We start from the raw sequence: 22,507 nt of genomic DNA on the forward strand, positions 1-22,507 counted from the left end.
CGAACCCAACTGATCGGTTAGCTAGCCCCAACTGTTTGCTAGGCTGACATACAAATGGCGTGATTCAGGTGGCCGGCTGACAAAAAGACAGACAGATAAGTAAGCGGAAGAAGGTGTCATGAGCTAGCTGGACAGTTCACATTGTAGCAAAGTGGTACAAACAATAAAACAACAAAAATATTCTCCTTTACATGGGTTTACTCTGCTGCTTGACTCAAAAGGCTCCGCTATGTCTAAGCAAACAGTCAAAGTGGATTAAGTTAACCACCTTCAGCCGTAGACGGCCTGGCTATTTTACAGTAGTAATAGTGTTTATGAATAGCGCACTCTCCTCAGCAGCATAAGATGATGATGATGTCAAGTTGCTGGGATATTTTTTTGACTCCGGTACTCCTCTTGTTGGACGTTTACCCCTTTATCTCGTATGTTCTCCTTAGAAAAGGTCTATGTGATAACTATTAATTATTATCCTGAATTATACGTTATGACGTGCAATGATATAGTATCCTATTCGATATATGGCCAAATATTTAGTCACATAAATAGTCATACATATATTTCCATATATATAGTCATATATAATCTTATTGTCATATATTTTGGCATAACCCCGTACGGTATATCATGGTGCACTCAGAAAAATTTCATAGGATAGACGTTTCTGCAGCTTTATTTTCCTATTTTGAATAGCAGGAGTCGTCTGTCTTCAAGAATCACAGAGGATGCAGATAAGTCCTCTTCAAGTGTCAACGGACAGGTAATGAGAAGTTCCTCCCGAAGAACCGGTACGTTCATGACTGAACCGTTTTTCTTGAAAAATTGAGTATCTTATATGAAAAGGGATCTAATGTTTTCCAAGCAAATTCGAACACTGGATGTCGGTCGGCCTTACTGCGGAATCTAGCAATCCCATGCATACTGCTCTAGAGATCAAACTCTACCTTTTCATACAGCTAAAATTGCTTATCTCTCTATCTGCAACTAAGGACTACCTGCTACCCACCTGCACAACCAGATACGAAATCTCCGATAATTTTATCGGTACTGTTTACCACCGAGCAGTTCAGGCTTTTTAGAATATAAGCCGGAGAATTCATCTGAGTTATTTAATGCACATTTTTTGCCTAAATTGTGGGGAAAATTTGTTCAGGGTGTCCAGAATTAGATCATCGTGAATGTTGAAGTATTCTTGCTTACCTTGTTTCTTACTCTAACAGGCACAAAGTGTGATCAGAAGCTGACCATCTCTTTATGATGGGCTTTCCTAGATGATGGTTACTTCTCGGCCGTCTTATCACCGAGTCTTGACCCAATAACCACTGTGATCCTCGAGTGCGACGGCTGTAATTGCAACATAGAGACATACGTAGGCAGATACAGGCTCGACAGAAAATGAACAGACCTATCCGTTTGATGATCATGTAGGACGTAATCGGATGACCATAGAAATCGAATTCCGAGGCATGGTATTGCAAACCTGATTTGTTTTTTCGTCCACTCTTCCATCCTTCTCTAAAACTGATGATTCGAGCTGTAAACAAGTGGAGTTGCTGTATCTCAAGCTGCGATAAATGCCCACTGTCTGCTAGTTGCTCCTCTGGCTGTAAAACGGTAGACACCCACGAACACATAAAAACATAAAAACACCTAAAAAACAAATAATGTTGTACGAGGTCGTTTATGTTCTTTCTAAATAAAGATTGAGTTACTGGTGCCAACCAAATCTTAACAAACTTGTCTAACCTACCGTATCAACCAACTTGAGGAGAGATTCTTTTTATTGTAAACTTGGTTGTGAATTATGCGTCTAAACGTAGCATTTCTGTTGTACCACTGGTTGTCAGCGTCTTTTAATGCTCTTCGTTTTCTGGTGGCGATACAGTTGTGAGCTGTGGCCTACGTAGTCATCGTAGGTTTAGCGAAACAAAACTTGGGGTTGAGGAAAGGTCTTAGACAACATACCACACTCTGTTTTTTCACGACTGGTGCGCTTGCAATGAGAATTAGGTGCTTAATCGTTGCCGCTCTGCGTTCATCTCTGGTCGCAATACAAGGAACGTTAAAAATCTAAGCATTAGTTCCCCGCCAAAGCGAAAATTGAAACAACCAAGTTCGGCTAGAGCTCCTTGTGTTGCTGAAGTTTCTGTAAAAAACACTGCTTGTTTTTCTTCGTAGTATTTTGAAGTATCAAAGTGTTCGACTCGCGAAGAGTACCAGATGACTTGACGTCATAACCTAACCACAATTCCTGGGCTACTTATTCGATCAGTATTCTTCCCTTCTGTCGTAATTAATATCGCAGTTCGTAAACTGAGGCACAACACGCCAGTAGGAGGTGCAAGTCGAGCTACCGATAGGTGCGTTTTGCATGTAGTGTCAAAACTACGGAAACATTCTCTTCGTTTTATTTTAAGCTGGGCCAGTAAAAGGAGAATACTAACGGGAAGCCAATATCTCTCGCTCAGGAAGCGATTTGTTTGCAGTATTCCGATTTACGGTCACAAAAACTCCATCTTATGCCTTCCAGATATTTTTAGGAAGAATGATTCTGCGCAGGTTGGGGTGTTAAGAACAGCTCCAAACTACTCGATTCAATAGCCATTATATTTGGCTGTCGGGAAAATAAAGTTTTAACCCTAGCGTTTTGTCATCATTGTTTTTTAGATTACGGTACCTACTGAGAAACCCTAGTCTTTCTTACTCAAGTAATCAGCTTAGAACAGTGTCTTTTTTTTGAATTCATATGTGGTACTGGGAGGGGAAGTTTGATACATTGTGTGAAACGCCTGAGGCCGGAAAACGCTGACACTTCACGAAGCCAATGGGATATTTGGGTTTCTCCACCTGTCTTTGTAGTCAGGTTTTGGCTTTCCGTTTCTGGTGAGGGTAACTCAGCGCTTTTACTTACATCGGGAAAACCTTATCAGATCAATATAGACTCAGGAAAGTAGGTTAATAATTCCCCCCGATTATTGGTTAAAATCCGTTTCAGTAATCCGGGAAATTCCCGGGCAGTGTTTCACGTGCATACGTACAATACCTGCAAAGTCTGGGTGCTGTTGTAGTGTGGGTGGGATTAAACTAAAATCTCATGCGTGTACGTCAATCAATGGTCATAATGGATAAATTCTGGGCTTAAGCAAAGGACCTTGAACCAGAAAAAGGTGATCTCTCATTAAATTGCCGAATAGTGTGGGTGGGATTAAACTAAAACCTCATGCGTGTACGTCAATCAATGGACATAATGGATAAATTCTGGGCTTAGGCAAAGGACCTTGAACCGGAAAAAGGTGATCTCTCATTAAATTGCCGACAGGAGTTGCCGGCAACAAGGATCGCACTGATAAGACGGGCACAACAAGCCCATTAACCAACTTACTCTGCCCCGAGGTTTGCCCATTGGTGTAAGTTGATATATGACAAAACGCTCCACCAGCTTGGACAAGAAACAAGATGCTCCTGTGGGTATCTCGTGGTTTTCTCGAAAATCTGGATGTTTGGACGATATGAACCAGTCAGTCGGTACATTTTCGTTTAACCAGTTAAAGAGTTTGCTGCGGTCGAATATCATATTCGTTCCCAAACTTTAGAGAAAACTGCGAAAATGGAGATGTGGTCATTTTAGTCTCTATGCAACTTTGGATTTCGAAAAGAGTTAGTTGGACTTGGCCCATCCCAATGTTAAGGAAAAATGAACGTTCGTTTCCGGTCAGCTGCCAGCGTGTAAAGAGATGTGGTAATTTGAGACTTTTCCGCGTAAAAAGAAACGGGTGCACTTGACATCAGAATGTGAAAATTAACTACTTCGTTTGCTATAGAACATAGATGTTTTTACGTTTTTAAGACTTACGCATGAGTTCACTGGTTCCAGTGTGATTTGAGTTACCACTACAGATTTGTTACTGTCCGTCAGCTTCCAACATGTGCTTCATGATGACAGGTATAAAGTGAGCAGTTCATAATAAGTTCTAGTCATTCGCATGGAGATTTTAGTTTTCACGACTGCGGATAAGTGTTTCGCCATAGAGAATAACTAGAAGCGAGTGAGATACTAGCCCAAAAATGTGCAATATTTCATTATAAGCCACTCTCTGCAGCTAGTAACGATTTAGAATATGTGCTCACCGTTCGTTTGGTCACGATTGTCTTTAGGTGACAAAATGCTGTCTTTCTGTGATTAAAGTTCATGTTGGATAAGCATTTTGTTTTTATGGATGCGTTTAGTCATCTCTTACCTGTATGGTAGATCGCTTACCGACTAGCATCTGAGTGAGCAATCTCTTAGAAACTTTGACCAGACCGGGTGTTCATGGCTTTAGCCAGAATCCTAATGCTGATATTCGTTAGTCGGAAGATCTTGCTTGAACTCTGGAAAGCATCCTGTCATGGCGTAAGCTGGCATTTTCAAAATCATGTGATATGTGACTCTAGAGTACTGTATTACTGGTTATTATCCTGGCAGTGCAATACTGGTTGTTCACAGATATCGAATTATTCCAAAACTGTATTGTGCAGGAACTAACAGTGATGTCAACTGATCTCTGCTCTTGATTTTCGGTAGTGTGACCATAGGAGATTCTCGTATGCTACCAGGAATTTTAGCACTCTTATTAAAAACGATAGTACTACGTACATCACACATCCATCTATTTAAGTGCTTGCTGCTATCAGTTTGATGATGTGGCGCGTGCATTCTAGAATAGGCGTGTTGAGGTATATATGAACCTTAACTATTTTAGAAATTCTGCTTCGGTTTCCTAAAAGTTATCAACTGCAACAAGTATCGGTCATCTACACCACACAGGAAACGGAACTAAATGGAAACATATTGAGGCTTTATCTTGAAATTTTAGTCTGCGGAACAACTAGTGCTGAGGTCTTCTTGTGGCTGAACTCCGATTTAATGACCCTGACGTTTGATTAATTTGCAGTAGATGGTTATCGTAACCTGAGACCCTGGGAACAACTGCATGAAGGCCTAACTCTAAATGGAAGTACATTTAGTGTGCTGTTGTACTTTTAGAGAGATTTATCCACGTTCTGACTCCATATGTCTCTGACAGTCACCGGTGATCCTATCGGGCGGTCCTTTGGCTCCATTTGTCTAACCTATCGTCCTAAGAAATGGAGTCATCATCACGGCTAGTTGTATAAGTATGTCATATATGCAATCATGTTTAACGAAAAAATCAGTATATAATTATCCATAGTAAATTGGCTGACTGCACTGCAGTATCACGACGCTATTTTTCACAGTTTTCCGTACACTCTGGACGTACTGATCTGTGCTGAACTTCCATTTATTAGGTGGCAGTGATAACCGGTCTGTCATAAACCGGGTGAAAACCGATTCTTTGCACTATGCGCTATTCGCGAAGAATCGTACATTGGTTTAGCCTCACTAAATCTGGAGGGAATCGCCTGCGCACGTACCCTTAACCCACGGCTCAGTGGAATAGCCGAGCAAAAGGATGTAGAAAATAAATAGGTGGTTTTGGTGCTTATTCTGAAGTAGGATTTTGACTCCCAGTGGTGAAAAGTAGAGTGAAAACATTCTGGTGAAATCTAAGAAAACGTCACATGCTATTTTCTCTTATACACAGAAAATAAGCGTGTCGGCATTATCCTACACTCCGTCTCTTGTGGTTCACAGTTCTATGCAGTATCTCTGTTCAGCTCTCAATATAAAATATGGGATCAACCAAGAAAAATAAGTGTTTGTGCCATAATTATGTCATAATATGAGTCGAAAAACCCATAACATGCCCAAATTTCTTACAGCTGGAATCATTCCACACTCATGAGTGCGTCAGATTGACAGCATTGAAATGTGCCCTTTTTATATCGCTAAATTAAAGATGATCGTGCTAAGTAAAGGGTTTGGAAATGCACTGAAATATGGTGGGATGAAGGACGAAGATGAATATACTAATTGCTGTGTCACGCTATCCAACAGAGCAGCGACAGAATAGAGCTACATTCAAAATCCATTGACAAGGGGTTACTTTATTCTGCGAAACAAAGTGTCAAACTCAGTGTGTGAATAACAGGGACGTTCTAAGGCAGCATGCTTGCCAGCGTTAGTTATCATATAGGCAAACCGTTACACTTATCAGATTCTTGAAATCTTCCCCGTTCACAGCTGGGTTCCAGTGGAATCTTTCGTTTGTGATCTTTTTAAGCACCTCAACACGATGTACCAGGCCGTTTTATGTCAAAGAGTGTTTAGAAACCGGATAAGTGGTGCATTACATCTATATTTTAGCATTTTTTGCGCTTCATGCGCACATTGGCAAGTCATCCTGGTGGCAGGGAAGCGCATGAAAATAAACTCTCGAACGCTTCAACACTCTGAAATACTAAATTTTACGGATTTTGGTGTATGCAGTTTAGCTGCCGTCATACAGAATTGCTTTACGAATTGATCTTTCTACAGTGATATAATAGACGTACGGTTTATGTGACTGACACCAAAACGAACTCTTCGAAACCAGTGATGAGAATAGCTCGGCTAAAAGAAGTCACGATGTGGTACGCAACTCAGTGACACAATGATTTTAGATGGGTAAACGTTACACTTGCACGCCTGTGAGTACGTCCGATTTCGGCCAGGTAGAACGATCGTCGTTCTGTTCTGCTTATCAAACACATCAAACAAAATCACCGTATCCGATCTGTTTCTTTGTTACTATTTTTTCATGGAAATAGAATTGGTATTAGCAGCCGCTTTATACAGTATTCTACAACTTCGTGCATTGCAATCGAACCACCTGTATGACACAAGAAATAACGAGCTTATATATTGATAAAAAGATGGTCTGTACTGCTGAGTTGTTCACATCATGCTCAGACAGACTACGAAAAATGCATTGTTGATCGTATTCGTCGTGACGCACATGAGTGAAGCAATCAATCAAACACTTGCTAACTGGCCACAACTTTCAGACTCAATGCTGATTGTCTGAGTTGGCTTTGAATTGCAATTCTGAAGATTCTATGAGCAAATAAACCAATTATTTGCGACAACGATGATAATGGTCGGCGTCATAATTGGCACTATACCCAAAATTTAAAAATCGCCCGCGGGTAGTTACAGCTTCCGTAGACTGTGTATAGGTTCTATTCACGGACTGCCTTAGGCTTTCCGTTTATCACACAAGCTCATAGCACTCGGCCTACGAATGGAGATTGTTCAACTCAGACAAACAAAAACGGGCTGACTGAGGTTCTCCTGAAACCAGAAAACGATCGCACACGGACATCAACAGAACAAGCAAACATTACAATTGTTTGGCAAATTATTTGAGTAAAGGTTCACGAAAGCGCCCCAGCAGTCAAATGAGAAGGCTGTGAATTTATCATGCAAAAACGTGTCTGCATAATTAGTTTGCAGAACAAAGAGGCAGTCAATTTAAGTGAACCACTAGAATTTCTCTTAAACTGACCGGTTTTGTGGCCTTTAGCTAATGATGTGCAAGATAATTATCTGATATGAAAAGGAGTACAATAGGCAATTTTCCAATAGAACTTAACTGGTGAACTTAACTGGTGGTTAAGTATCTGGAAGTCGCCAGTTCTTCCGATGAAGAACAGAAAACGAACGTCGTACCCTACTCACTTGTTTTCTATAGGTTTTTGAGCACATTAAACATGCCTTAGTTCGAAACAATCTGAGGTTTCCTGGACCACATTGTTATTAAAAGATATATTAGAGTGGAATATTTCAAAATAGTTTGTAAGCCATCACGATATGATGTGGGCACCCTCCTAGACTAAATATAGGGTTAGGATGCGCAATGAACAATGAATATGCGAAGGTAGCGTAACAATTTTGTAGCATGGTGCCATGTGATTCTGAACTCTCTGCTTGCGGCCCGTTGACCCGTATGTATGCCTATCCGTGTAATTTCGTACATAATAGGGAAGGAATCCATTTCTATATCTTAGACATTTCGGGTCCAATTTGAGTAAGGTTCTACAACAAAAGGATGAATCTAGATGTGATATGTCAAACTCCCTTGAGTTTCGTGAGACGCACTTCACTGATACTTCCCAATAAGGATGAATTAGCTATGTGGTGCTGCTCGGCTTTTCAATGTGCGTTTAGTCTCATTTACAGTTTACTGGAGAAGCGACAACAGATTTGTTCGTTCTGGTCTCATGACACTTTAAGCAACTTTAAGCGAACTCACTGCATTGTGCAACATACAGCACTGACCGGAAAACTGCTACTGCCCAAGTAATAGTCAATAATAATAGTCAATAATAAAGTCAAATTCAAAACTTTCCGTTGTTACCGATAGGGGGCTGTTTAACACAGAGTTGTCTACGACAAGATGAGATGGAACTAGAAAAGCGTTTGTTTTTGATGGTGCACAAGAGGCGGTTATAAGTAAAATCAAACAGAGTTTCTGATTGAGTACAATTTCGTGTCAGGATTTATTCCCAGTAGTTGGTGCCTTAAATGTATTGCCAACATCTGTTTGTTTTCAGATACCGTTCAGAGGGAAGAAGAGTTTTCTGCCCGTGGAAAGTTGAAGGGGCTGAAAAAAATCGGGACCAACTTGTTTGGTGTTGGTGCAAACAAGGCGGAGGTCAACAAACAATTGCAAACTGCCAAAGAGTCCATGACAGTTGACGGTTCACAAGACGCGAAATCCACGGAAGTCGAAGAAGACGATGACGAGGAGTTAGAAGAAGAGTCAGTGGGGAAAATTTTGTTGAATAACCTGACCGAGAATCTTGCAGATGCTGCAAGTCAAGCATCTTCCACAATCACAGGGCTCTTGCGTGAGTTTTTTTGTCATTCCGTAAAACTTTGCACTTGCGGTTCTGTATGTAAGATCACAACTATCTAACGTAATTTCCCGATTCGCACCTGACTTCCCCGACAAAGGAATGTGGATACCCGATCAATTCTGATGACACAGTTACCGCGGTTACCTTTGTTAGTCAATGTTTGAAAAGATTAACGCATATAGTACCGTGAATGGCGATGATCATTTTCAGGTTTGTGCCTTTTTCGTTAAGTATGAATTTTCCATTTTAATCCAGGAACACCGAAGCGTTTTGCACGCACTGTGGTCACCGAGCTTAAATCAGAGTCCTCATCCAAAACAAGCGACCTGCCAGGTGCCAACACGCCACCATCGGACTCCAGGTCTCCAAACCGACTGGGTTCTGATTTACATCAAATTCGTCCTCTTGGATTGCCTCATAAAACACCAGAGCAAAAGTAAGTTATGTTTTAGTTCTTCCACGTGTATGTAGCTAGTGAAAGGCGGATCAAGTTTTGGGCTGTCTCTAGAAATCGAAAAAAATTGAACTACTAATAGGAGACAAGTAGGGTGGTTCGGGGGCATTTTATTGTAGCAGCCAGGTTTAGCGCGTGCTCAACAATTCTGCAAAGTATAAAGCAACGTTTATCATGAAGCAAAAGTTACATAAGTACTTACATCCCTCGTGGTCCTTTTTCTTGCTGCATGCGTTTCATACTGAACTTCGCCTCCTAGTTTATGTTCCAACTGATGGGTAGGTGAATACAGCATTGTGGAATGCTGGGTTTGTTGTTTATTTACATATTTGTCCACTTTCATTCATGCTCTGCAGTTCAGGCGACCAAGCCTTTCTGCGCGATGTTGTCGCTTGGGTTGTTGGTGGCCGCAGCTTGAGCAGCACAACCAAAGAACGCCTGCGTGAACTTTTGAGTGATGAAAACTATCGGAGTTACCTGATGTCCAAGCTAAATTTCGGCTTAGATCAACAGATAGTCGATCCCGGAGCTGGTCTGAAAGACGTGGTGAGTAAGAATCTGTCAGCTCTTGGATAATGGAGCATAACTTCATCCTTAAGTGACAACGTTTTCTGACGGCCGCTTATTGTTCTTTGTTTCAGGAAGTGCAAAACCAGAATGTATTCGATACGTTCGTTTCGGTGCTTCACTGCATGGTCCGTGGTCTTGAGGCCACTTGTACCAATCACGGGATTGGTGGTTTGGCTAGTGCAATGTTGATGTTGGAAGTTTGTCACACACATTACCTCGAACAGCATCCGAAGCGTCGCCAAACCGCTGAAATCGAAAAAAAGGTGAATGTATTTTGCAAACTTTTATGGTTCCACAGAATGTACATTCTTGTCTAGCCTGTGGTAAATTTTTATAACCTGAGTGAAGAAGCTACAGAAGCTTTTTGGCTAGCTGAAAACTTCGAAACATTTTTCCGACAACGCCATATATTGGAATAGCAAGATTGTTTGCGTTGCTTCAGAAACGAAGCCCCAAGTCAGCAAGAAGAAGGTGTAGAAAACGGAATTCTACAACTGACTAGGAAAAACGCGTCATGTGTGCTCAGTTCCATTCTGAAAGTTCTCTTTGTTTAATTTCAGCTGGGTTTATGTATTGGGGAATTTCGGGTTGCTGGATGCGTTAATTTTTAGCGAAAGCAATTTAAAAGCATCTTTAAAATGGGTGTATGATCTGATTTTCAGAAGGAGACGAATGCAACTAGAGGATCAGTTGGAGAAGGTGACGATAATCTGGTTAATGCGCTCAGTGAGTTGCACTTGTGGCTGTTGTCCTCACTTTATCCTGTGTTTCCGAATTTGAGAATATCTTCTTGAAGGTCAACTCACAGCAAACAGATCGGGTCATAGTCAGCAGATACATATTATTTGCGTCAGCTGGCTTCTGCTAGAAACCACTGCAATATTAGCACCATTCTCTGCTAGTGAAGAACCTCTATAAAATCTCTATGCTTGGTTCTTTGGGGAACCCGCACTATTTTCTCATATTTTTCTCCTCAAAACCAAATGCTGGTCACCATGGGGTCTCCTTAGGTTTAGACGTTCCCTCCAACAAACAGTCCCAGAGAAAAAAGTCTGTCTGAAATGATGCCCTAAGGGGTTACCAGCACATGGGTACGCTCGGCAGGTTTCCCCTTATGTCGGTTCCCATTGAACGAGATCGCGCAATATAACTTGGTGAAGACCACCACTGCGAGAAATCCTCTTGAGGTCTGCTCTCACCCAATGCTGTTTAGATTTCCGAAAGCTTAAATCATCTCAAATAGCTTGAGAATTTTGGTTGAAAAGTAGAATATTACCTTGTATATGGATCTCGAACTTCAGTTCACGAGGAAATTACCGACATACAGCACTAAAAAGCTGCAAATCATTCCAAATAAGCGGCCATTCTCACAGGTCCGTATCAGTGACTGTAGAGAGATGGGAACCGCAAAATGTCTTCGCAATCCAATGCTTGATTAGGAAACTAAATGCATTTTATACAACTCTTACGTTCATCCCACAGGTTCGCAGGGGATCCGCATAGCTGAAAACGTGCATATGCATTTGATCTGCCTGCTGGGACCAAAATAAAATAAACAGATTTCAGAAGAATCATCAAAAAGACCGACCAGAAGCGCGAATCACGTACATTCGTAGTTGAAAAGGAGCATGTTTTAACAACATCTAACTGCGTAATGAAATTTTGCGGATCATGTGACATTCAGTACGGGTGCTAGTGTACTTATTTTTGCGGCATTTTCAAAATACTTTGAGGAGCTCAGTAGTGTACTTTTTGGTTAAGAATACCCTTGTGCCACTGCCTTATTCTGTATATGTGAGGTCTTGTTAAGTCGGATTTTATACGGTAACATAATGGGTCCCGGGGGCGAGTACTAGTGCACCAGGCACAGCACAGCCATCCGCTTCATGAACAGCTGAAATGGAAGAGGTTTTCAGGATCGAATGCACCAACCCGCACCAAACGTGCTACTGACACCTAGGAGGATTTCCTTGAACTCTGGGAGTTTTTTCTGTTCGGCCATATACAAAAATACAGTCACTGTGAAAACGAATAACTATTACAATGCTGTTTAATTCTAGGAAAATTTGGTTCCCCAGATCAGCCAACATGGGTTGTATAAAACCTATTCTAGGGGAAATTACCACCTGATTTCAGATGATGGTTTGCTAAGCGGTAGAATGCCCAACCTATCGATACATCTGTTTCATTTGTCATGTTGGTTTAAATTTCTTAAGATGAAGTGTTCCTGAGCAGTAATTTTAAGATGGTTTGTGTGAACCATCATGGTTTTCCGCAAATCCATTTTTCCCAGCGAAGAACGCGCCACTGCTTATTCGTGCGAACTGATCGCGCTTCTTTATTTGAATCTTGTGATATTCTTTCTAGGGGAAATTACCACCTGATTTCAGATGATGGTTTGCTAAGCGGTAGAATGCCCAACCTATCGATACATCTGTTTCATTTGTCATGTTGGTATAAATTTCTTAAGATGAAGTGTTCCTGAGCAGTAATTTTAGGATGGTTTGTGTGAACCATCATGGTTTTCCGCAAATCCATTTTTCCCAGCGAAGAACGCGCCACTGCTTATTCGGGCGAACTGGTCGCGCTTCTTTATTTGAATCTTGTGATATTCTACCACTGCTGCTTTCAGCTGCTAAAAACACCTGGCAAAACATTCGAAATATCGCAGTATGATTTCTTGGAGGGACAATACTGACAAGCTTCTGAAAACTCTTTGAAAACTGTGCTCCTCCTTACATTCTTGATGTTTGAATTCCATCTCACTCCCGCCCAACCCTACAGTAAAAATCCGGTTGTCGCTTTTGCTTCTAGGTGTCTCCTGTCTGCGTATCGTCGCACAAGTTCCTCCCCCTTGTCCTACCGTTCGATTTATACTTTATTGATCTATACTGTCTGAACTATGGAGCTTTTACTCTCATTGTATCGCCTATCGTAGTTTACCAGCCTATTGAGCCTATCCAGTAAATTTAATTCCTCGCTAATAGTCAATTTTAACTGATTTCCCCTTTTATTCAGCCGGTTGGTTCCGGACAACGGCAAAGGAATTGCGACCAAAAAATAAAGGTGAGCACACAACTTGGCCTTGCTCAAGATGCATTATTCCAAAAAAATCGTGCAAAATTGGACAAAGCCTTTCTATTTCTTTCAGATCAAGGTCTAGGTGATAAGCTGACTGGCCGTGTGACCGGACTCTTTTCTCGGGCCAACCGTCTATTTTCTGCAAACGAAAATGAGCTCATCGCAGATGAACATGAAAAGGTGATTATTTTTCTGTAGTTTTTTTAGTGTATACCATATAGACTTTGAACCAAAGTGCAAACGACCCAAAAGATGGTGAGGTGATTCAAAGGCAACAAAAAAGTGCGTTTGGTTAATTTTGTTGACTGCAATGTGGTTAGTTAAATTAAATTAAAAATTCAAAAATTTAACCATCTTGTAAGGATTTCATGTATCAAATCCAGCTTGTTGGAACTGCCGTCTTAAGAAAATGGATTTTTACCATTGTGCTGTACCTTTATTTTGTCTCTTTGTTGGGCTTCCCTTATGATATTTTGGTGGAATTTCCGTCTCAGTAGGTCGGGTATACTGCCCTTATCTTCAGGGATCTGAGCTTACTGACACTCAGTCAGAATGAAATTTAGCGGTAAAAGATCAACTCATGATTTTCTAGAAGCCAACAAAAATTGTGAAGTTAACGCGGTTTCACTAACCGCATGAATTTTTTTTGAACATAAAGTTTAGGCTAGTTAACTTGGGCTCCGTTGATTGAACTGTGAGAGAAGTCCTAAATATGTCGCATGTGGAGAGAAATCAAGTGTGAATGCAACCAACGCTGGGTTCGTTCGACTACGGTTTAGAATGCAACAATAGACGTGCTGCTCCAAGGCAGACAAATAACATCAGTGGTCCTTTAAAGTCCTCAATGACAGTCGACAGTGAAGGAGTTTAGCCAAATAAAGAGCGTTATACTTTATGCCACGTACAATAAACGTACTCAGATTAAGGCCAAAAACGGGATATCCTGTCAATAATTCAGCTCAAATTACTTTTGTACCGTTTGGTAGTGTTTTCAACCCTCAATTACCTAAGGGCTTTTATCCTTTTACCAGTCGGAGGTCGTTTTTTTTAGAACTCTGAATGCGTTCGCCTACTCAGTTAGCGTTGTAGCTCCTTCACTTGACCGTTATAATACAGTCGCTCGGTGGCTGTTTCTGGACTGCACCAGTGCCTTTTGTTATAAACAAGAGCGCTTTTGCTTATTATCTGTAAACATTGCAGTGAGGTTAGCTCCGGGGGGTCTCAAGATCTTTTTACACGTCAGATATCATTCAGGATTGTATATAAGCTCATGTATTGTAGGTACTGGTGTTCTCCAAGGGGCAACTTCTTCGGCTGTTTCCTTTGCATTTATGCAGTATAATTATCCATGGTATTTCCATTCGTTGAAAATATAGTGCTAAACTAGCTCTTGGCTTCATACGCAACTTGCCAGAAGCCCGTGCAAATCTGTAGCTTGGGTTTGATGTGCTCATAGAGTGTTGTCCAGAGCATTCACTGCTGCGTAATGTCCTGGAGTATCGGAAAGTCGGATTCTTCCTTATTTCAGAAGATCTAAAACAAACTTTTAATTCCTAGATCTTCCACAGTAAAACAGTTTTGACTGGTCACCTTTCCTGTTAATTTCATTTTAGGCAAAGTCTCAAGTTGTGTTGCAATCCCAGACTAATTATGACGTACGTGTCTCGCGATTTTCAATTGAAGTGTCCCCCTATATTTTTCTCTGTATTCATCGGAGTGTGTGAGAAGAACTATTGCCATGTGATACGGTTACCAAGGCATAACTCTCGGGATTATAAATTGATTCACCAGTTGGCTTTTAGGCAGAAAGCACATGGTAATTGGTATTCGACAAAGCATGTCATACGGTTTGTTTAACTTTTCCACGTTTTTGAAGTGCCATTCCAGCCCCGCCACAAATTGTAACGCCAGAAATTTACCTTTGGTTGCGTAAAGCTTTTTCCCGGGTAATCTGACTCATTCCTCTCATCCAACTTTACAGCATGAACTCCCGGTTAATAACCTTATTCATGATTATAAACACAATCATATCCTAATATAAACCACAACGGCATTCAACGTGCGTGACCAATCAATTGGCACACGCTTTCTAAACAATTTTAATTCCGAACGGCAGCTTTGCGTGCTCATTTGCTACAAGCATCACATAAGCTTCAAAATGAATGAGCTGCACCCTTCTGGAGAAATAACTCACCCTCAATAGATGTACTGATCACACTGCACAGGTTGCGCTGGCTTGGCCATGTGTTGCGTATGCCAGTCGACCGACTTCCTCGAAGGGCTCCTTTCGAACAACCACGTAAAGGATGGAAGAGAGCCAGAGGCGGTCAAACAACGACTTGGCAGCGAAGTATGAAAGCCATTACCAGCATACTCAGCTGCGCTGGTCACTGCCGTCTTCCTGGATGGGGACCCCGAGACGGGCCACATCAATGGCTAGAGACATTGTCAGATATGGCCCAGTCGCGCCCTCAATGGCGCTCGTGCATCCAAGCTATTGCCTTCAATGCATAGCTCCTTTTCCAATCCCCTTCACTTGACAGCCCACTGACAGTGCTGGATTTATGCACCAATTTATCAGCTCCCGTCTGCAATGCGCAGCTACCTACACCTCCCCGCATATCCTCGGTGAACGAAACTGCGGCAGCTAAAACCGCTGTACGACGAGTACGTGGTTATGACAGCTGACACTGATGATGATGATGTCAGCCTTTTCTGTTTCATCTCAAGAGCGCATTGGTTGGAAACAAACTGTGTTCATGACCAGGGGGTTTGAACCCGTAGACGCGCATGTCCCGCATTAATTTGAGCAGCGAGTACACAAAGTAGGAAACACGTTGAACTGGATGTTCCATTCCCGGCACGACTGGTTAACTGAGAACGTTGAATACACCAGCCGATTAGGCGCTATCAGGGAGAGTTAAACACCTCTTCTTGAGATAGCAAATTTCTCAAGTCCTTCCGCCAGTTTATCTTGGAACGAACCACATTAGGTCTGGCACATTCAGAAAGTGTATTTTGGTGGTTATTCCTCCCTGTTCGGATTGGAAGTGAGTAATATGTTGGTTTGGAACTTTGCTCGATCTTGAACACTTTAAAACTGCATCATTTGCATGATTTCGTGGTCATCTAATTGCACTTTGTGATAATTTTGTCTGGAAAGAAATAGACCAACGTTTGCATTGTCTGCACAATCTACGCATTTGTCACATCTCCGTCTAACCGGGAGAAGGAAGTGCGCAAATAAATTGAAAAGCAATCCTTCCATTGATTTGAGGCGCAAGCTAAAACTGCACAGTCTGTCCAACAAACTGTACAGATCTGAGAAATTTTTGATCTGTTTCCTTTGCTTGAAATAAAACTGTTGTAAGAGTTGTAAGCTGTTGCTGCATTTCTAGAATACACGTTCACATCACTCTTATTTAAACGGTCGTTCTCCTGTCCTAATGCAGTTTTTCTGGCAAGTCCCTGGTGAGTGCTCATTGCTTTCAAACCATCAGTGCCGCACCTACCCACAGGAGGTGGCGATGTTTCAGATAACATCACATTCTGTTTGAAGGTTTATAGAGGGTTAGAGTTGTATTAAAGGGGACTATTTCCGTAGGCCATTCTACTTTGTCGGCTTCAAATTTGGATACATGGGGTCTGGGATTACTCCATTTATCCGAAGACTACATACGAGCAATTACGAGACGAGGAATGACCTGAACAATTGATGTCAAGCATGATGGCTCACAGTTTGGAAACCATGCCATGTCACATATTGAAAGTGATCCAGTCAGTAATTGTCTTTTGAAACAAACAGTCCAATTTGGTCAGGTTAATTTTGCTAAAGGGAAACACGAAAATTCTCAGATAAGAATCGGCTCTACCAATTTCGACTTGATGAAACAGTTAATTCAATCTAACCAGGGACAGTAGACTTCAATGAGGAACGCATTTCTCTCGACTCAGTGGATTTTTATTTTGTTCAGTTTCACAACGTAACCCTAATCGGAGCAAATTCACATCTTCTGTGACGAAATTTCCCCTCATAGTTTAAGAAATCGCGAGGTTTCTAATTTATATTCAAGAAACTGATCCGCCCAACCACGCATGCATCTTTCCATTCCAATATTGATAACGACAATATTTTCCCAAAACCTGACCCAATATGTTGCGCATGTTTACCTGCAGAGTCCTAGAGTGAATAGACCATCCGTTCAGACCTCTCAGGAACAGTCAGGCGAAAATCGTACGAGAACTTCTTCCGCCAGCAGTTATACGCAAGACAGCTTGGTATCCGCCGACGTCTTTGGGAGCCCTGCGTCTAAAGAAAAAGGTTAGTCCAATTTTTCCGCATCTCTTACTTCAGTTCACTTTATCTACCTGAAGACATCCCGGCAGTAGGTGCGCCTCCTCAGGGGATTCGTATTAAGTGCAGAGTTTGCTTGTGAAATACTCATTAAACAGAAGCAAACAATGCGTAATTTGCTAAGAAGTCTATGGAAGCTAATACAATCATAAATAGTGTATCGATTTGATGCGGGTTCTGAGATTTAAGATCCCTAGGTTTGAACAAAGTCTGAAAGAATCTAGGTGGGACACAAATGAGGGACAAAATACACCTGTAAGATTAAGGACCTGCGCTGAACTGACGATTGTGACAGGATCTTTACCAAAAATGTAGCGTAGCGCAGTTGGCCAAGATGTCACACCTCTAAAGACGAATATCCAAAGTGTGTTCTTTCTGTTGAGATTCATATGAAGCAGTACCTCCTGGCTGTTGATGAGTAGTCATTTCATTTTACTCGCGGTTGTTCCTCAGAAGTGGGACACATATTCACTACTCTAAGGGCCTGGATCCTCATATGGATGCATGTAAGCAAATTCGTGAGATTGACCAATCGGAGTGAAATCGTAAGGAATTTGAATAAAACGAAACTTATTACTTGGCTGGGTACTTTAGGATCCGCCAATAACCCAACCCTAAAACGGAGCATTTTTGACCAATGAGGAGAGTTGCCAGAAAATCTGTGATGGTTCTTTGAATGAAACATTAAATGGCTGAAGAAGGGGTTATATCTAACAGACTCGAGGAGTTTTGATCTTGACCTCTTAGCCGTGCTATAAAATTTTCCATAATAGCACCCTGTCTGAGAAACTATTCGGCTTACCGCTGACATTCATCTAATGATGTCCAACCAGGGAACGTGTGGCTTAATGCTTACTTATCAGGTTTGCCTGAATCTCAGAAAAAAGTTAGTGACAACTTGGAACCAGTTGTCGAAGCTTCGAATCTTTGATTAAATTGTTAAGTTAATGTTGCAGTGGGAAAAAGATGACCTCATACGGTAGTGGGTAAAAAAGCTCGCAATCGGCGTACTGAATGTACTGTTAGTGAGAGCTTAGTTCTACGCCTTTAGATTTTGAAGCTTTGTAGTCTAGTTTGTACCCCAATCAGGGAATGAGATGACATGTCCAAATATTTGAAGGCAAATATTAATCCTCATTTTGGCAAATTTGTGCAACTAAAATTTATCACCATGTTTTCGGTGTTTTTTCCCTTGACGTTTTATTCTTAAAATATATTTCCACGTTTGTGCTTTAGTAACTGCCAACTCAGTGGCAAGTCCAACCCCGACAAAAAAGTACTTCTTCGTGAACGGACAATTGGTCCAGGAGAACTGCTCCCCATCGGACAATACCATGCAACCACGCACTTATCTTTACGAAATGCTCATAAAAAACAAGCAGCGTTCTCTTCTGTGGGACCACATGCAGTTCTGGGAAGACATGTTCTTTGACGTGGTCGCACAAGAAAGAGATATATTGGGTGAGTCGATTGAAAGGTCCAGGTATCATGCCAGATTAAACCTACGCTTTTTAGCGCCATGGAGAATCAGGCTGATGAGCCAGACGTCTCTGCGAGTGATAGACAGCCAGTTGGCGAAATAGCTTGGATAATTTAAGCTCGTGATGCAAGTTAACTGTTTGAAAAATGGGCATCTTTAACATAGTTTCGCTTATTTCTGTTCAAATTCCTCGGTGTCGCTAAACTCAAACTTTAAGATAAAGTAGTTTTTAGAATGGGCATGTGTGTCCAATTATCCGATCATCCGCTGTTGATCACGTGGCATTTGACCAACAGTCAAAACATTCACCTGAGCTACCAGTATTTAAGCATATTACCAACTGGTAGGTAATGAAAACTCGGGCTTCATGGGGTTTGTCAGTATGCCGAACTATTGGTAGTTCGGGTGATTTCACTGGTGTTTGATCAAGCGGCCATTGATCTGTCCAGCGAGCTTACCATTAAGCTTGCAAAAGTTTTGTCCCTAGATCAGAAGACAATGTCAGTGCGCAGTTGATAGCGTTACCACTTTACTTTGTCGTGTACTCCTATTCTAGTCGTGGAATTTGAAACACATAATACCACAAACAAGGAACTTTGGACTATATAATTATTAGGAGGACCAGCTGCGAGCGTAAAGGAACTACATAACTGCCAATGGAATAACCGTCTTTCGTTGAGACATATTCGATTGGTTGTTTTTCACTCACAGTTGATGGATGATTTGTATTCATAGTATCACTTTTGACCGCTTATACGCGACAGTGATCAATAGAGCGGCTGGCTCGCATGTTCGTTGACTTTTTCTGCCTTGGTTAATCGCACCAGGTAATCAAGCGTCTTTCCACGCTAATAAGAAGGCATTAAGGGATTGTAATCAACAACAATAATATACGGGCCCAAGAACTTGGATAATTTTCTTAAAATTGGAATGGTTGGCTTTATCGAAGGAGGTTGTGAGAAGAATGCAGTTTCAATTTGAACTCCTAGCTTTGTTCTAAGCAGATAATAGTGAAAAAGGCTTCTTATCTAATGACGGCTTTACAGATGAGTTGGGGTGCAAAATGAAAGTTGTATTTTACTAACAGTAGTGAGGTAGGTGAATGTGCTCCAGAATGTTTCAGGATTATTCTGATTCTCTGCGGAATCTCCACGTAAAAGTTTGCTACCAGTAAAAAAACTGTTAACCAGAGTGATTTTGGAACTGGGGTGGATTCATTCCTATCTATTTCCTTTGAATTCTACCAGGTTTAGATCAAGCTCCTGTGGAGTCACTCGAGCGCTTTGCGGGGTTGAGTTCGACAGAGAGAAAAATGTTACAAAATACTGAAGACCGTTTGCTTACCACGTGTTTACACAATCTCGTGGCTTGCCAAGTAATGATGCGGGTCGACAAGACTTCTATACGTAACCGGGTGCGACGCATACAGGCACGTTGTCGGCTTGGATCCACCTTTTCAGAAAGCTTATCTTACCTGCTTGATCGATTAGACTACTTGGTGAGTACACGTCCGGTCGTTTACGTCAGAGGAGGATATACTAATCAACAAGATAAATGCGGTGACTTTTTGTTTTTGCACAGTACTGACTTTTGCTAGTTGGGGAAAGTGCCATATGGCAGATGTCATTTGCCACTGTCGTTACGTAATATGATTCATTTATTAGCCGAACTACTGTTAGTTTGCAAGTAGTCAATAAACTATTAAAGTCCGACTTTGGATTTCGTTCTCTAAACCAGTAAAGTTAACCTTCACCGATCAGTACAAAACTCTTTTATCCAACCATTGGCTGAGGACATGCCGTGGAGCCTTTTCGGGGTGATCAGTTAGAAGGACTTAACTGGACTAGTGTCCTCTCATTTGCATCTCCTCTCATTGAGGCGGTAGTCTCCAGGCCAGAGAACTATCTAATGAACTGTGAAAAATGCATGCTAAAAAACGACGTCTTTCTGTAATTTTTTGAGCAGTTAATAAAACGGTTTGAACGAGGACTTATACGTGAGTCAAGAGAGTAAAACTGAGGCGATACTGATGTTGTGCATCAAGCTACTTATGTCGATTGCCTGGAAGATGTATGTTTACTCTTGCATTACGAGACGTTTGTGCAAACAGCCATAGTCTCTGTCACTGCTTCATGAAACCAAGTGATATTCTAGCACATAAGATGCTAAGAATCTCTGACCTAAGTTGGATCGAAACTGCAGTCGGCATTCATTATGGTTGACGTGGGTGATCGCAAATATTACACTAGGGAAACGCATGAGAGCACATGAGTTCATGTAGGATCAAACAGTTTTGAAGATTACAGAATGCTAATTCCTGTTGTTGGACTCTGTCACACAAAATTATTAGTGAAATTATCATGTCGCTATTAGTGGCATTCTATATATTTCCACTTTTAGGAGGGAAATTCAATCCGTTTGCTTCCAAGTGCGACTAGAAATCCCTGTCTCTATTCAACAGAAGTTCGTAAAGTTGAAAGATGCGATGAGCCCCGGATATTGCAGGTAAGCTGATTTTGAATTCCGTCTCTAGCGCAGGTGTCTGTTTTACAATAATGTCTGTATGGAGCAGGGATTGCTACGCTTTTCTTGGCTTTTGTTTCGCATTAGGATGGAGATCATAGAAAGTCACCAGTCCTGCCGCAGTGTGGCAATTCACAAAGATAGCAAGGTCAAGGTATTGGCCAGGCGCACAAAAATGGCTGACCTAATTGATGCACAAGTTCCCAGAATGAATAGAGAAGAAGGCTCATACACTGTGGTTTGCTGGTGAGAATAGCTGTGACTACTCTGTGGAGTCTTGCCTACAAAATAATGCTCAAACTTTGGCAGTACGTTGTTCCTTACCACTTGGTCGTTCACACAGATCGCGAAAATTTGAGCACTGATATTTCTATCGTTTGTTAATTAGTGTTCCATAAGTGGTTTAAGATCAGCACGGATGAGGCGTTACCTATTTTCAACCTACACTAAGAACTTTTGTGGTTACAGCTTCCGACATACAAGAAAGATATGATTTATTGGTCAGGCAATCTGGCTTTTGTACTTGGAAGGTATTGCCTTAGCGCAGTGCTACAAAATGACTCGCATTCGCACATTGTTTTTCGGTTCCAGTATGGCTCAGCAAAACTCCTTTGGACATTTCATCTCTGTCTTATTAACTGAAAGTCCTCAGACTGGAAATCACACCGTGAAAAATCAGCCAAAGAATACTGTGTTAAAAGAGATGAAGACACAAGTTCACGCAACATTCCATGACCCGCGGTGCTTCTCGGCCTAATGAAACAAAGAATTCCCTTGAAAATTCACTTAAAATAATGAAAACTGTTCGGGGGTAATTTATTTTATTCTAAAAGGCAGCCATTTGGCTTCAACCTCCATCTTATCGGGTGAAATTTTTCCGGTACAAATAAGCAATTTAGGAAAAACCAAATGACATTCCGTCAGTCACCGTTAATTCTACGGCAAAATCCTGCAAGCGAGTAACCTCGAACATACAACTGGGCTAAGTGCCTCCTTGAACTGACATTTCACCAAAAATGACACTCCGTCATTCACCGTTAATTCTACTGCAAAATCCTACAAGCGAGTAACCTCGAACACACAACTGGGATAAGTGCCTCCTTGAACTGACATTTCACCAGGTGCAGCTGACAGTTACAATGTTGGGAGACTTAGAAGCAACACCCTGTGCATTCAAAAAGATAGAAAATGTCGTTGCAATTGGGATTAGACAAACTACCTACACAATGCATCGATTCGGCAATGG

The 22,507-nt window shown here is 41.5% G+C and overlaps 1 protein-coding gene across 1 annotated transcript; it reads left to right on the plus strand.

The window, feature by feature from the left end:
* Positions 1 to 693: 693 nt before the first annotated feature.
* On the plus strand, positions 694 to 18,717 carry T265_14139 (hypothetical protein; the record flags this gene model as incomplete). Its single annotated transcript, XM_009172180.1, has 9 exons — positions 694 to 785; positions 8,494 to 8,790; positions 9,055 to 9,235; positions 9,610 to 9,799; positions 9,895 to 10,124; positions 10,486 to 10,549; positions 12,842 to 13,084; positions 17,081 to 17,225; positions 18,510 to 18,717. Coding segments are annotated over 9 exons (1,581 nt in total), but the record flags the coding sequence as incomplete, so codon positions are not given.
* Between the last annotated feature and the right edge of the window lie 3,790 nt (positions 18,718 to 22,507).

Source organism: Opisthorchis viverrini, assembly GCF_000715545.1.
Source record: "Opisthorchis viverrini unplaced genomic scaffold opera_v5_147, whole genome shotgun sequence".
Lineage (NCBI taxonomy): Eukaryota > Metazoa > Platyhelminthes > Trematoda > Opisthorchiida > Opisthorchiidae > Opisthorchis > Opisthorchis viverrini.